The 12,599-nt window shown below is 43.4% G+C and overlaps 1 protein-coding gene across 4 annotated transcripts in view; it reads right to left on the bottom strand.

Annotated features, from left to right (window-relative positions):
• The window catches only part of LOC137660271 (cytosol aminopeptidase-like), a 105,941-nt gene that overhangs the window by 88,695 nt on the left and 4,647 nt on the right, over nucleotides 1-12,599 (bottom strand). For all 4 annotated transcript variants that reach the window (XM_068395036.1, XM_068395037.1, XM_068395035.1 and 1 more), the window contains exon 2: nucleotides 8,405-8,514. In XM_068395036.1, the coding sequence (XP_068251137.1) occupies nucleotides 8,405-8,514 (110 nt within the window). The remainder of the gene's footprint in view (nucleotides 1-8,404; nucleotides 8,515-12,599) is intronic.

Raw genomic sequence — 12,599 nt, 5'->3', positions numbered from 1 at the left:
AAACCCCTCGAGCCTGCAACAAAACATTCCCAGTTTCAAGCTTAGAGCCAACAAACAGTCATTTTGTATCAGTCATGCTGCAACCATACATTCACCCCAGCCCTCTAGCAGCAACCCAGTGAACCAACCAATAAACATTGCACACGAGACGGCCTTAGTGCAGTAGGGGCCGAAAAGTGGAGAAGAGATGTTACAGCCCAATGGAGAAGGGAGTCTTGGCTCGCCTTCCTTCAGTGCTTCGCAGCAGCATCATTGTCTTCCGAGTAGAAGGAAGGAAGGACCCTCCACTGACGAGTTGTGAAGATCGAGCACCTATCTCTTAGGTACCTGCCTCTAAAGTTATTAAATAACAGTCATGTCTTTTCAAAATCCAGTTTGCCCATTAGTTGATTGCGAGGTCAGTGAGGAACTCAACAGCCATTGCTCCTGAAAGCAAAACTGTTTTCAAAGCTGGATACGACAAGTCCTCATTGTTAGTCAGATACTCAACAGAGCCAAACCAGTAGTCAATCCATGAAGAGTCTTGCAAAGTCACCCTAGCAATCTTCTCCATATTCAGAGATTTGCAGCTCAGAACGTAACTTGCCGAGCCGCCAGCTTGTCAAGACATGGCCCGGGCTAAGGCCGACACAGGCAGGTCCAATGGCAAGGGATCATCATGCAAGATGTGATAATATTTCCTCCGCCTAACAAAAAGTGGAGAAGTAAGTGAGACAAGTTACTCACCCTAAGAGAGGCCTCCTTCCCCACAATCTGGGAAACTGCTTTCTTAATAGACACCGACACCATTTTAAACCAAGATACCTAAACCCTGGTCTTTCTGGTGAGTGGGGCACAGCAGAATATGTCAAAGATTGTGTCTTTCCCCTTGGGAGGGGAGCTTGTGGGATTCCCGAGTTTATAAATTTTCTCGTGCATGAAGGAATAGTCCGACTCTCCTTGTTCAGAGGCAAGAGCTTTAAGGCTTGCTGTTAGAGGCAACATACTGTCAGTCATAGATCTGGAACTCATCCAACACTTGACTTACACCCTTGGGAGCCTGAGTTGGGTCAGGGTCATCATCGGGTACCCCAGCCGGGTATTGAGACCTCAGAGGAGCTCCTCGTGTCGCAAGCAGCAACGAGGATGATACCACACCTTAACCGCTCTTCCGAAGTGTTGGGTTATCGACAATTTTCAATGCCCAGTTCTTCTGAATAGCCGTCACATCTTTCCAATCCCCAGGATTGGCTGAAAAATAAGATAGGAAAGACTCTACAGTACTTCCAAGAAGATGTCGCTGGCTGCATGGCCTGCCGAGGCTTAATGGGAGCAGCAACGAGTTCTGGGTTCAGAATGACTGGCGACAGTTGGAAGTAATCCGCAAATAAAATCACCCTAGGAGATATCGACTCTCTATTAGTCTTCGCGTGAAAGGTATCTCCCCGACGAAGCGTCACTAGCCTCTTGTCTGCTCTGTTTTGCGGCTATTTTAAAAGGGCTAATACCCAATTTTTCCCACAGGGATCAGGCTGGTTGTGAGCAGCCTTAGAATCAAGGTACCATCGGTACCTAGACGAGTGACCAGGAAGCGAAGATGGGGGAGAGGCAGGTAGACGAGAAGTAACACGGACGGAGGCAGTAATACTATGCCTGAGGTCCAAAGGTGGGCTTGGACCCTAGGGAGAACCTGACATGGAGAGGGGTATGGTTATGGATCTATGATTCCCTGGTGATCAGGCTGGAGAAGAACCGATGGCAGACTGCTTTCCTGTCTCGACAACCTCCAAGAACCATGGCGCATCCATCGCAAACAAGGCAGCCAAAAGAGCTCTCGGTGAGGAATGGCCTAATGAGCGCTTACCATGATATAACTCTCCTGTGGTGGCGCACACCAGGAAAAGCCAGACCTTCATCAAGAAAGGAAAAGAATGAACTACCTTCATGCAAGCGAGCTGGGCGCACACTACCCTGTGGAACACCAGATATCACATTCCTATACTCACTAAGGTGCCCATCAACAACAATTCTTTGCAACATATTATTTAGAAATTCAATGATGATGCTAAGAAAAGACCTACCCACTCCCAACTGTTTGAGTTTGAAAATAAGGGCCTCATGATTAACACGGTCAAGTGCAGCACTAAAATCAAGGCCAATCATACGAACTTCCTGGCCACAATAAATAGATTTAAGTACAGAATTGGAGATTGTAAGAAGAGCATCACATGCTCCAAGGCCATTACAAAAGCCAAATTGCAAACTAGGGAATAGATGATTGCCTTCTGCAAACCTATTCAGACGTTTTGCCATACGACGTTCAAAAACTTATAGATAATATGGGAGTTATGAAAAATAACAAATTCATAAGTAATTTTTATTTTTCCTAACGATACAAACCTTAGCTATTTATAGGGTATTACTTTCGGCAAAGCTGAAAGGATGAGCCATTAAAATTTAGCGAGGGTTAACTACCCATCCTGCTAGTAGCGGAGCAAAGGGGGTACCTTGCTACCCCTCCCACTCACACAGTTGTAATTGCACTCACTTTGCTTGGAGAGAGGACTTCAAGGGGGACAGGGTTGGCGGGCAAGTATGTATAAATAGCTAAGGTTTGTATCTTTAGGAAAAATACAAATTACCTCCGAATTTGTCATTTGTTCCATAACTGGAATACAAACCAATACTATTTATAGGGGTGACTCACCCATTAGGAGGGTGGACGTCCCTGCCAATCTGGCTTTTTGGCCTTACCCGGGGTATTCCCTATTGTGCAGTTTTGTGCAACAATAAGGAGACCCTAACACCTCACTAAACCTTCTATGCATGGTCAACGGCCTACCAAAGTTGTGCGGGGTGATAAACTAGTAGTGTGACTGTCCAGGTAAATGTTATTCAGAGTCTTGTAAGAAATAACTGAAGAGACTGAGACATTCCCAATACCACCTCGCCAGGGTATTGGGACACAACAGTATTGGAACAATACTAGGTTACACAAGGGAGCGATGGTTTACTTACAGAGGTTTGAGGCCAGCTTGTGCAGAGGTTCCAGGATGCTGATTTCCCCAAGAGAGGGGAGGATGAAGAAAGAAAAAGAGCCAGACATTCCTTTCATTCACTAAGATGAAAACCCGGGTAACCAATGCCCTCAACCTTCTGCTACTTGTCCAATCAGGAGCTTGAGGTACTAAACCAGGTGTTGTGCAGCCACCACAGGACCAATAGAGAACGTATCGAGGTTACTATGGGTCACGTCTTGCAGGTAGTGAGTGGTGAAAGTCATTTGGCATTTCCAAACACCCACTTGAAATACTTGAGTCGCAGAGTAATTCTTTTTGAACTTGCGAATCCATGCAAAGATTGTGTTCTTCGTGAACCTCCTTTTGGTTCTGACTGTGCTTACGAGAGTGAAAACACTCTGGGCTGAGCTGCTGCTGTTCTTTTGAGGTAGCGCCTCAAACACCTTACTGGGCATAGTAACAGACGATCCGGGTTGTCATTACAAAGCAAAGACTCGTTATCCGGAAGGATTCGAACCGAGGATACAAAACCCCTGGATTCTGAGTCTTTGCAACAAACTCAGGGACGAAGCTGAAGCTTACCTCTCCCCATCCCCTTGAATAGGAATGTCATAAGAGAGACCATGAAATTCGTCGACTCGTTTGGCTGATGCCAAGCCGGGTAGGAACACCGTCTTCCAAGTCAGGTGGCAATCTGTTGCCTGGCGTAATGTTTTGTATGGAGGTCTCTTTAGAAACTGAAGAACTCATACCCCGTTCCATGGGGGAAGTCTCACTTCCGACTGAGGACAGGTAAGTTCATAACTTTGTATGAGGAAGGAAAGTTCCAGCGATGAGGAAATATCCATTCCTTTCAGTTTAAAAGCGAGACTCAAGGCTGAGTGATAGCCATTAACCGCTGAAACTGAAAGACACATTTCTTCCCCCAAATACACAAGAAACTCCACTATTGATGGAATAGTGGCATCGAGTGGATTGAAACCCCTTCCACAACACCAACTACAGAAGACATTCCCCTTTGCCTGGTAGAGTGAGGCTGAAGATTTTCAGACATCCAGACATCCTTTTTGCTACTTGTTGCGATAATCCTCTGTATAAGGAGAAGACGTAGCGAAGCTACTGCCTTGTGGTAGATGTTGACATGTGGTTGTGAGTAGATAGTGTCGTGGAGGAAGTTCTCTTGGGAGCTCTATCAGGAGCAGCAGAAGGTTCACGAACCATTCCACATGATGCCATAGCGGAGAAATGAGGGTCATTCTTCAGGCAGAATGGTGGGAATGCATATACGTCGATGTTGTCCCACCATTGTTGGAATGCATCTTGCCAGAGAGCTTCGGGATCTGGGACTGGGGAGCAGTACAGCAGGAGCCTGAAGTTTAGGGCCGTTGCGAACAGATCCGCAGTTGGAGAACCCCACATACTCAGGACTTTGTTGGCTACTAAATGATCCAAAGATTATTCGGAACCCACTACCTGTGATGCTCTGCTCAGATTGTCACCGATTTACACGTTGAAACTGATGAAGAAGACGATTCACGAGTAACCAACCGCTCTTGGTACACGAGAAGTCGCTCGATGAATCGTCAGGCGGGTTCATGCGTTAGACGCGGTTCACGAGAAGGATGACGATGGTCAGGCGATTCCCAAGGTGAACGCATAGGCAATTCACGCTCTGCTGGACGAAGGTTTGACTATCGAGCAGGAGAACGTCGTAGAGTAATGAGACGAGATCGGAGACTGAGGCAAAGGTAGTACAGTTTCTTCCGAAAAAGAAGACTGAGGAGGAGTGGAGGTAAAGACACGTCTCTTGGCCGATGGGGCAAGAGCACCCTAAAGGCGAAGAGGAGGACGGACACGGCGAGGTCGCCTGCCGCCGACACGACAAGGTAGAAGCATGGGATCAGCAAGCTGACCGACAACAGACCTCTGAAGAGGAGTCTCACTGTGAGTACCTTTACTTAAAAGGGAAAAACTAGTTGGATAGACGTGCTTCGGACTTTACTCTCCCCCCGAAGGAGCGAAGACCTCAGTGTAAGAAGATGGAGAAGCAACGCATTTGTAGGAGCAGCCGGCAGGCCAACAAAGAGCTCTCTGATACCATGACATTGACGACGGATATGGGGTCGACGTCTGAAGCCAACGCGTGATGAAGGTCAGCACCCCGGTGCAAAAACCACAGCAACGCCTCCTTGGAAGGTTCACCAGGCATACCCAATGACGGCCAGAGATGAAACAGAGGAGAAAGAGAAACAGCCTCCCTCGGGGGGAGAACTGGAGCAACCCTATAGGGCAGGCAGCACCATCTCCCGAGAACTGAGGTTGGCCAGGTGTTAATTGGCCTACACTACTACTCGCTGGCCCCCGGAGGAAGCCGTCCAAGTAGGAGCTTCGAAGGAAGGTCGGGAGGCGGAGGAAGAAGCCTTGGGTTTCTTCTACTTCGAAGCACCCTTCGAAGGGGAAGAATCCTGCTTAGACTTCTTCCCACTAGGAGAAAGACCACTCCCAACACTCGCTACATTTCATTATCTTCGTCGCAGCACTGTCCTCTGCAGACGGGGCAAAGGCTTTGGGCATCCATCTCCATAGCAGACACAAACTTCCCAAACAAGTCGGCATAGCCGTTAGAGAACACAGCACACACACACACACACACACACACATACACAAAGTAAAAGAAAAAAAAAAACCATTAATGGCAGTCAAAAAGTTGGAGAATGAAGGTTGGTGACAGCCACATTCCATCCGAGCCAAAAGCAAAGCCAGCACAATCACAGGTGTACGAAAGAGAGGGATAGCAAGCTACCACCATAACAGCCCTCCACTCACTAGCGGAATGGTTAGTTAACCCTTGCTAAATTTTATTGGCTCGTCCTTTCAGTATACCCCTATAAATAGCGTTGGTTTGTATTCCAGTTAGGAAAAATTGGGCGGGTAATCAGTTGGACTTGAGAAACCAAAAACATATTTACATAATGGAGTAACACTAACGATTGTCCATCAAGTGCTAAAAGCTCCTTTTCTTGCTAACTTACACAAAATACCATAACTTTCGAGGTAAGAAATCTGCAGTCTTTATATATATATGAGAGAGAGAGAGAGAGAGAGAGAGAGAGAGGAGAGAGAGAGAGAGAGAGAGAAAAAAAATACCATTTGGGTCTAAAGCTCCATAATCATCAAGGTTTATCATGAGAGCTTTAATGTCACAAGATTGAAAAGCTAAACTAGTTAGTTTAGCCTCAGGAAAATGGGAATGAGGAAGATCTATTCGGTGCATCTGTAAGTAAAGACAAAATAAGCCGTAACTAGAAAGAGGAATCCAATGTAGTACTGTCTAGCCAGTCCAAAGGACCCAATAACATTCTAGCGGTAGTATCTCAACGGAGGGCTGGTGCCCTGGCCAAACTACAGTCGTATTGTCGCTCATCAACACAACTGAATAACCCTGAAAGGAGCTGTTGGAAATGTTGAAGAACAAGGTACGTTGCTTTCAACTCCAAGAGGTTTATGTGGCATTGCCGGTCTAACTCGGACCACAGCTCGAAGGCCATGTGCTGCAGCTGGTGTGAACCATCCCCCCTTCTTTGATGAATCTGCGAAGAGCATAAAATCGGAAGAGGGAGGAAGAAGATCTACCCCTGTAAGGAGGTTCGAATCTAGGATCCACCAAATCGGGTCTCCTTTGCCTCCGGTCACCCAAGAATGAGCATTCGGGGAGGGTCCCCTGCCTTGAGACCCAAAGGTATTCAGCATCCACTGAAGTGACCACATGCAAAAGAGAATGTTGCATATTCTACTCTCCACCGAAATCAGGTGACCCAGTAGGCACTGCCACAGATGGGCTTGTAGCGAGCTTCGCAAAAGTAACTGAAGTGCCACTCCTTTGAATCTTGTGATTCTTCCTGTGGCGGGAAGACTTTCTCTCATGTCTATCTTGCATTCCAAGATAAACCAGGTTCCGCTTGAGTTACCGAGAGGAATTCTCCAAGTTTTACCATGAACCGCAGATTGCTGCAAAACTCAAGAAGCATGGCACTATATTGGAGAAGGGTCTCCATAAAGTCAGCTAGGACTAGCCAGTCATCTAGATAGCAGAGAAGACGAATATCGTTGGCGTGCACCCAAGCTGAACTAGGGTGAACAGCTGAGTGAACACTTCAGGGGCTGCTGACAGACAAACACAGCACCCGAAAAGGGTATATCTTTCTGTCCAGATTAAATCTTATACTTATTTGAAGCCAGATGGATAAGGATCCAAAAGTACATGTCTTTTAGATCCCACGTGATCATGTGGTCTAAACCCATGTCCATATTGAGCTAGGTAGCGAGCTTACTTAGCAAGCCAGCCTATAGACTCTTGGAGTCTCGCAAGACCACACTGGCGAAGCACTGGGTACCAGGAGGATCGCGTGTATTAACTGCAAACCCCAGAGAGCTGCAAAACTGGCAACTAGTTGAACTCAGAATATATCAGTGCAGAGCTGGCAACTAGTTGAACTCAGAATAGATCAGTGCAGAGCTGGCAACTAGTTGAACTCAGAATAGATCAGTGCAGAGCTAGCAACTAGTTGAACTCAGAATAGATCAGTGCAGAGCTGGCAACTAGTTGAACTCAGAATAGATCAGTGCAGAGCTGGCAACTAGTTGAACTCAGAATAGATCAGTGCAGAGCTGGCAACTAGTTGAACTCAGAATAGATCAGTGCAGAGCTGGCAACTAGTTGAACTCAGAATAGATCAGTGCAGAGCTGGCAACTAGATGAACTCAGAATAGATCAGTGCAGAGCTGGCAACTAGTTGAACTCAGAATAGATCAGTGCAGAGCTGGCAACTAGTTGAACTCAGAATAGATCAGTGCAGAGCTGGCAACTAGTTGAACTCAGAATAGATCAGTGCAGAGCTGGCAACTAGTTGAACTCAGAATAGATCAGTGCAGAGCTGACAACTAGTTGAACTCAGAATAGATCAGTGCAGAGCTGGCAACTATTTGAACTCAGAATAGATCAGTGCAGAGCTGGCAACTAGTTGAACTCAGAATAGATCAGTGCAGAGCTGGCAACTAGTTGAACTCAGAATAGATCAGCGCAGATCAGGATAAAGGACCCATGATATAATCAAGAATACAACCCAAAGACATTATTCCTGAGACACTAATGTGGGGCTTCTCTGCCAATTGCCAGGAACTACCGACAATTCATTATAAACCTATAGCATTCCAGCTATGCAAAAATCATACTCCTATTAAAGGACGAGGGTTGGTATGTGTGTAAGAACAAACAGTATTACTGTAAGAGATTAACGATAAAGTGCATGTACTGTATACTCTATTAACAATGCAGATCTTACATTAATGAATTGCATAAAAAAAAAGCAATAAAATCCAAATAATAAGAATAAACTATAACTTACTACTGTAACAGGCGGGTAACATTGCCAGAAGACTTCTCGTTAAGGGTAGCAGCTGCTTTTGTTAATAGATTTCCTTCTTCATTATTGTAAACACCTACAACAACTCCAACCTAAAATTAAAATGTTCTTTTAAGTCTAGACATACTCAAATTATAATATGTACTTCATGCACTATAAACGCATTTCACTTTATTATATATTACCACAAATCTCTTGAAAAATGGAAAGAATATTTTCCCTGCTTTACAATAAAAATAAAAAATATAAAGTACTTCAGCACAACATGGATCAGCTGTTGAATATCTAACAAGGTAGTTAATAGGAGGGTGAAGGGTATAATCCTACCGACCTGCTTGAAAAATCAAGCCACTTTTGACTATCAACCTCAAGGCTAAGAGGATTGGTTGCAGTGGGAAGTCTAACACTAACGACCTAGGTTTCCATTTCCAAGAAAAATACTTATTACATTTTGTTCCCAAGTAAAAAGAAATAATTTTTTATTTTTTCTGACACAAAATTAAACCTTTTATCCTTTCCAATGGGAGACACACTCCTTGGTTAGAATCCCTCCAAATTAACCTGGCAGGTTCTTTTTCTTCCTTGAAAATGTCATTCTTCCTAGCTCCTTGCAGGAGTGAAAAAGATGGCTCCAATACCCTTCTTTCTAGCTAATCATAAGTTTGTAGGAGCAGTTAGGGGCTTGGTCAGTACTAGTTTATGAGAAAGCAGACCTAGGTCAAGAAAAAACCAATTTCCTCAAAAAGGGGAGACCAATAAAATGACGAATTTGGAGATAATTTGTATTTGTCCTAACAATACAAACCTGAGTCCTTCACATAAGATATAACTGCAAAGCTGCAGAATATGGCAGTTAAAACTTTATAGCAAGGTGTAAACGGGTGGCCAGTAGTTACCGTATTTGGCTTCTACTAATTCGCTCAGTTGAGATATTTAGGGAAAGGTGATGGCAGGAAAGTATAAGTTTTCAGGGAAAAATGAGAATTATCTCCTAATTCGTCTTTGTTCCAACACAAATACAAACCTTTGTCCTCTACATAGACTCGTTCTTAGATAGAAGTAAGATCCTGTTCCAACTGGCTGGAAAACTAATCCCAGGATTCCTGAACATGCACCTAGTAGGTAGCAGAGTTCAGGTTCCTTGCACCTAGTGGACTAGTGGTATAACTATACAGTACCAGCAGATCCAAAGCCCATGCAATAAAGGACACCGTGTTGCAATGATGAGACATACAATATGTATACCAACGAGTTTGCCTGGTTCCAATGGACTTGCTTGGTTCACACCAGACGACATGAAAGACTGAATGGTGCAATCCCATCCACTTGCTCCACCAAAATATTGTGACTTAAGGGAAGTTGAGGGAGTAGGAGTCCAAAATTAGGGCAAAAGGAGAGACGGAGAATGTAAAAGTTACACCATTAACCGGAATGCAGCAAGTGTTCAGGGTCATAACTACTGGCTGCCCCTGGTTACTGGATAGCCAAGAAACCTGATCCAAGATGCCATGGGAGAGCAAGGGAGATAAAAGACACAGGTCACAGCCCAGCCATGTGCAATGATGCCAAGGCACACACACGGACCCATACCCCACTAGCACCCTAGTACCAAGGAAGTCAGGGGGACACGATACGGAATCCATGTATCGATACCAGACCACCCGAGTCACAGCTCCAAGGACCAAGGTTCAAAGCTCATACTTGTGATCATAGCTTTGGCCACATGCATCATGGACACAGGAAAAACAATCTATCACACATATAGTTTTATATATGACATATATGTTTTGACATTGTTAATAGTTTATATATGACATATCTGTTTTGACATTGTTACTGTTTTTAGAATGATTGTTAATTTGTTCTCATCATTTATTTATTTCCTTATTTCCTTTCCTCACTGGGCTATTTTTCCATATTGGAGCCCTTGGGCTTATGGCATCTTGCTTTTCCAACTAGGGTTGTAGCTTGGCTAGTAATAATAATAATAATAATAAACAAGGTAATCGGGAAGACTTACACACCGACCCCAGGGGGCGAGGCGTGGAACTGTGACAAAGGGCCATGGTCTCGTACATCACCCCTGAATCGCAAAGCCCACGCGGACAACCGGGAATCTAAGGCTTCTTTCCCATTACAATCTGGTTTTTTTTCGCGAACAAGGCAGTCTCTGCACCGCAGGTATAGCAAACGAAAACCACCAACGTTGTGGTCGCCACTCGCAAATTATATCAGAAACACTTTTGCTGATTTTTTCATGAGTGAATGGAGAGCTTTGAGTTGGCAATATTCTAAAATGTGTGTGAAATGAATGAATTTAGTAATGAATGCTTTTATAACTACAGTGAACCCTCGTTTATCGCGGTAGATAGGTTCCAGTCGCGGCCACGATAGGTGAAAATCCGCGAAGTAGTGACACCATATTTACCTATTTATTCAACATGTATATTCAGACTTTTAAAACCTTCCCTTGTACGTAGTACTGTTAACAAACTACCCTTTAATGTACAGAACACTTAATGCATGTACTACAGTACCCTAAACTAAAACAGGCACAAATATTAAAGGTGATTTTATATCATGCATTTCCTAAACATGCTAAAAAGCACGATAAAAAATGGCAACCAATGTTTTGTTTACATTTATCTCTGATCATAATGTAGAAACAAACTGGAGGTAGAGCTTTGCTTATTACCCAGACATATTTCCCATACTTTTCCCTTAGAACTACATCACATCTTCCTACTTTAGATATATATATATATATATATATATATATATATATATATATATATATATATATATATATATATATATATATATGTATATGTATATATATATATATATATATATATATATATATATATATATATATATATATATATATATATATATATATATACATATACATATATATATATATATATATATATATATATATATATATATATATATATGTGTGTGTGTGTGTGTGTGTATATATATATATATATATATATATATATATATATATATATATATATATATATATATATATATATATATATATATATATATATATATTTATATGTATACACATATACATACCTACATATATACATAAATACATGCATACATATATATATATATATATATATATATTACAGTATATATATGGGTTATGGAAAAAATCCGCGAAGTGGTGAATCCGCGATGGTCGAACCGCGAAGTAGCGAGGGTTCACTGTACTATAGACTTGTGTAATAATTATACAATTTCCTGATTATCTTTGCAAAAACTGGTTTGCCTCGATTAAAAAATTAACGCTTGCTTAATCCATTCTTTTCTTTATTATCCAGACTCAAAATCCTCCCTTAATCGACAGCAAACTCCTTTCCAAGCCAATGTATTCTTCTAGTCTTTCTTACCATAATACTGGTTTCATTTCTACTAAAGAAATAAGTAATTCAGTATCAATATTTTGTTCCATGTCTGTGTGTTTATTTTTCACATCCATGAGAAACACTGCATGGCTTACTACTACTACTACAGTACTCCTCGAACAAGAGGCGGAAAAAAATTGTGTGGTATGAAGACTCGTGTTGAAGATGATAGCAGAGCGGATCCGTGCAAGGCCAGTGGGGCACAGCTCATGCAAGGCGGTGCCACTGCGGAAAAAAATACAAAGCCACTCTAGCTTGATAAGATTCATATAATCTATCAGTCGATTGATAAAGGCAGATTCGCACCACTAGTGGTAGCGGATTGAAAACGCATAATGTGAAAGAGGCCAAAGTTGTAATCCTGAGACCGAAAACCAGGACCATACCCTGGGCACGTGCATCGGCTCTGTAGCCCACCTGGATACCGTACAGAGGTAATTGGAGACCAGAGCCTGGCCGAAACGTGGAACCATAACACCAGGTTACAGTCCAAGCCTGTACATCAGCCTAAGGGGGTCGAACCACTAGACCATCGCAAGGCAAAGTGGGGAACCTAACCTCCATTCACGAGGGACGAAGGCTCGAGGCCGCGCAAATCCCTTGCCTTGCCAAACCATAGGTACTTCACCCATGCCCTGCTTGGTTACAGGGGTAGTCCGAGACTCAAACCCAGGATCTGGGGAGGGGTGGCATAAACACTTGCCCAACTCGTTTCAGCTCCAAGCCGCAACTGAAGGTCACGGTCCCAGCCCTGT

Source organism: Palaemon carinicauda, chromosome 20, assembly GCF_036898095.1.
Source record: "Palaemon carinicauda isolate YSFRI2023 chromosome 20, ASM3689809v2, whole genome shotgun sequence".
Lineage (NCBI taxonomy): Eukaryota > Metazoa > Arthropoda > Malacostraca > Decapoda > Palaemonidae > Palaemon > Palaemon carinicauda.
The sequence above is the reverse complement of the archived record's forward strand: the minus strand, read 5'-3'. Positions and strand labels throughout refer to the sequence as shown.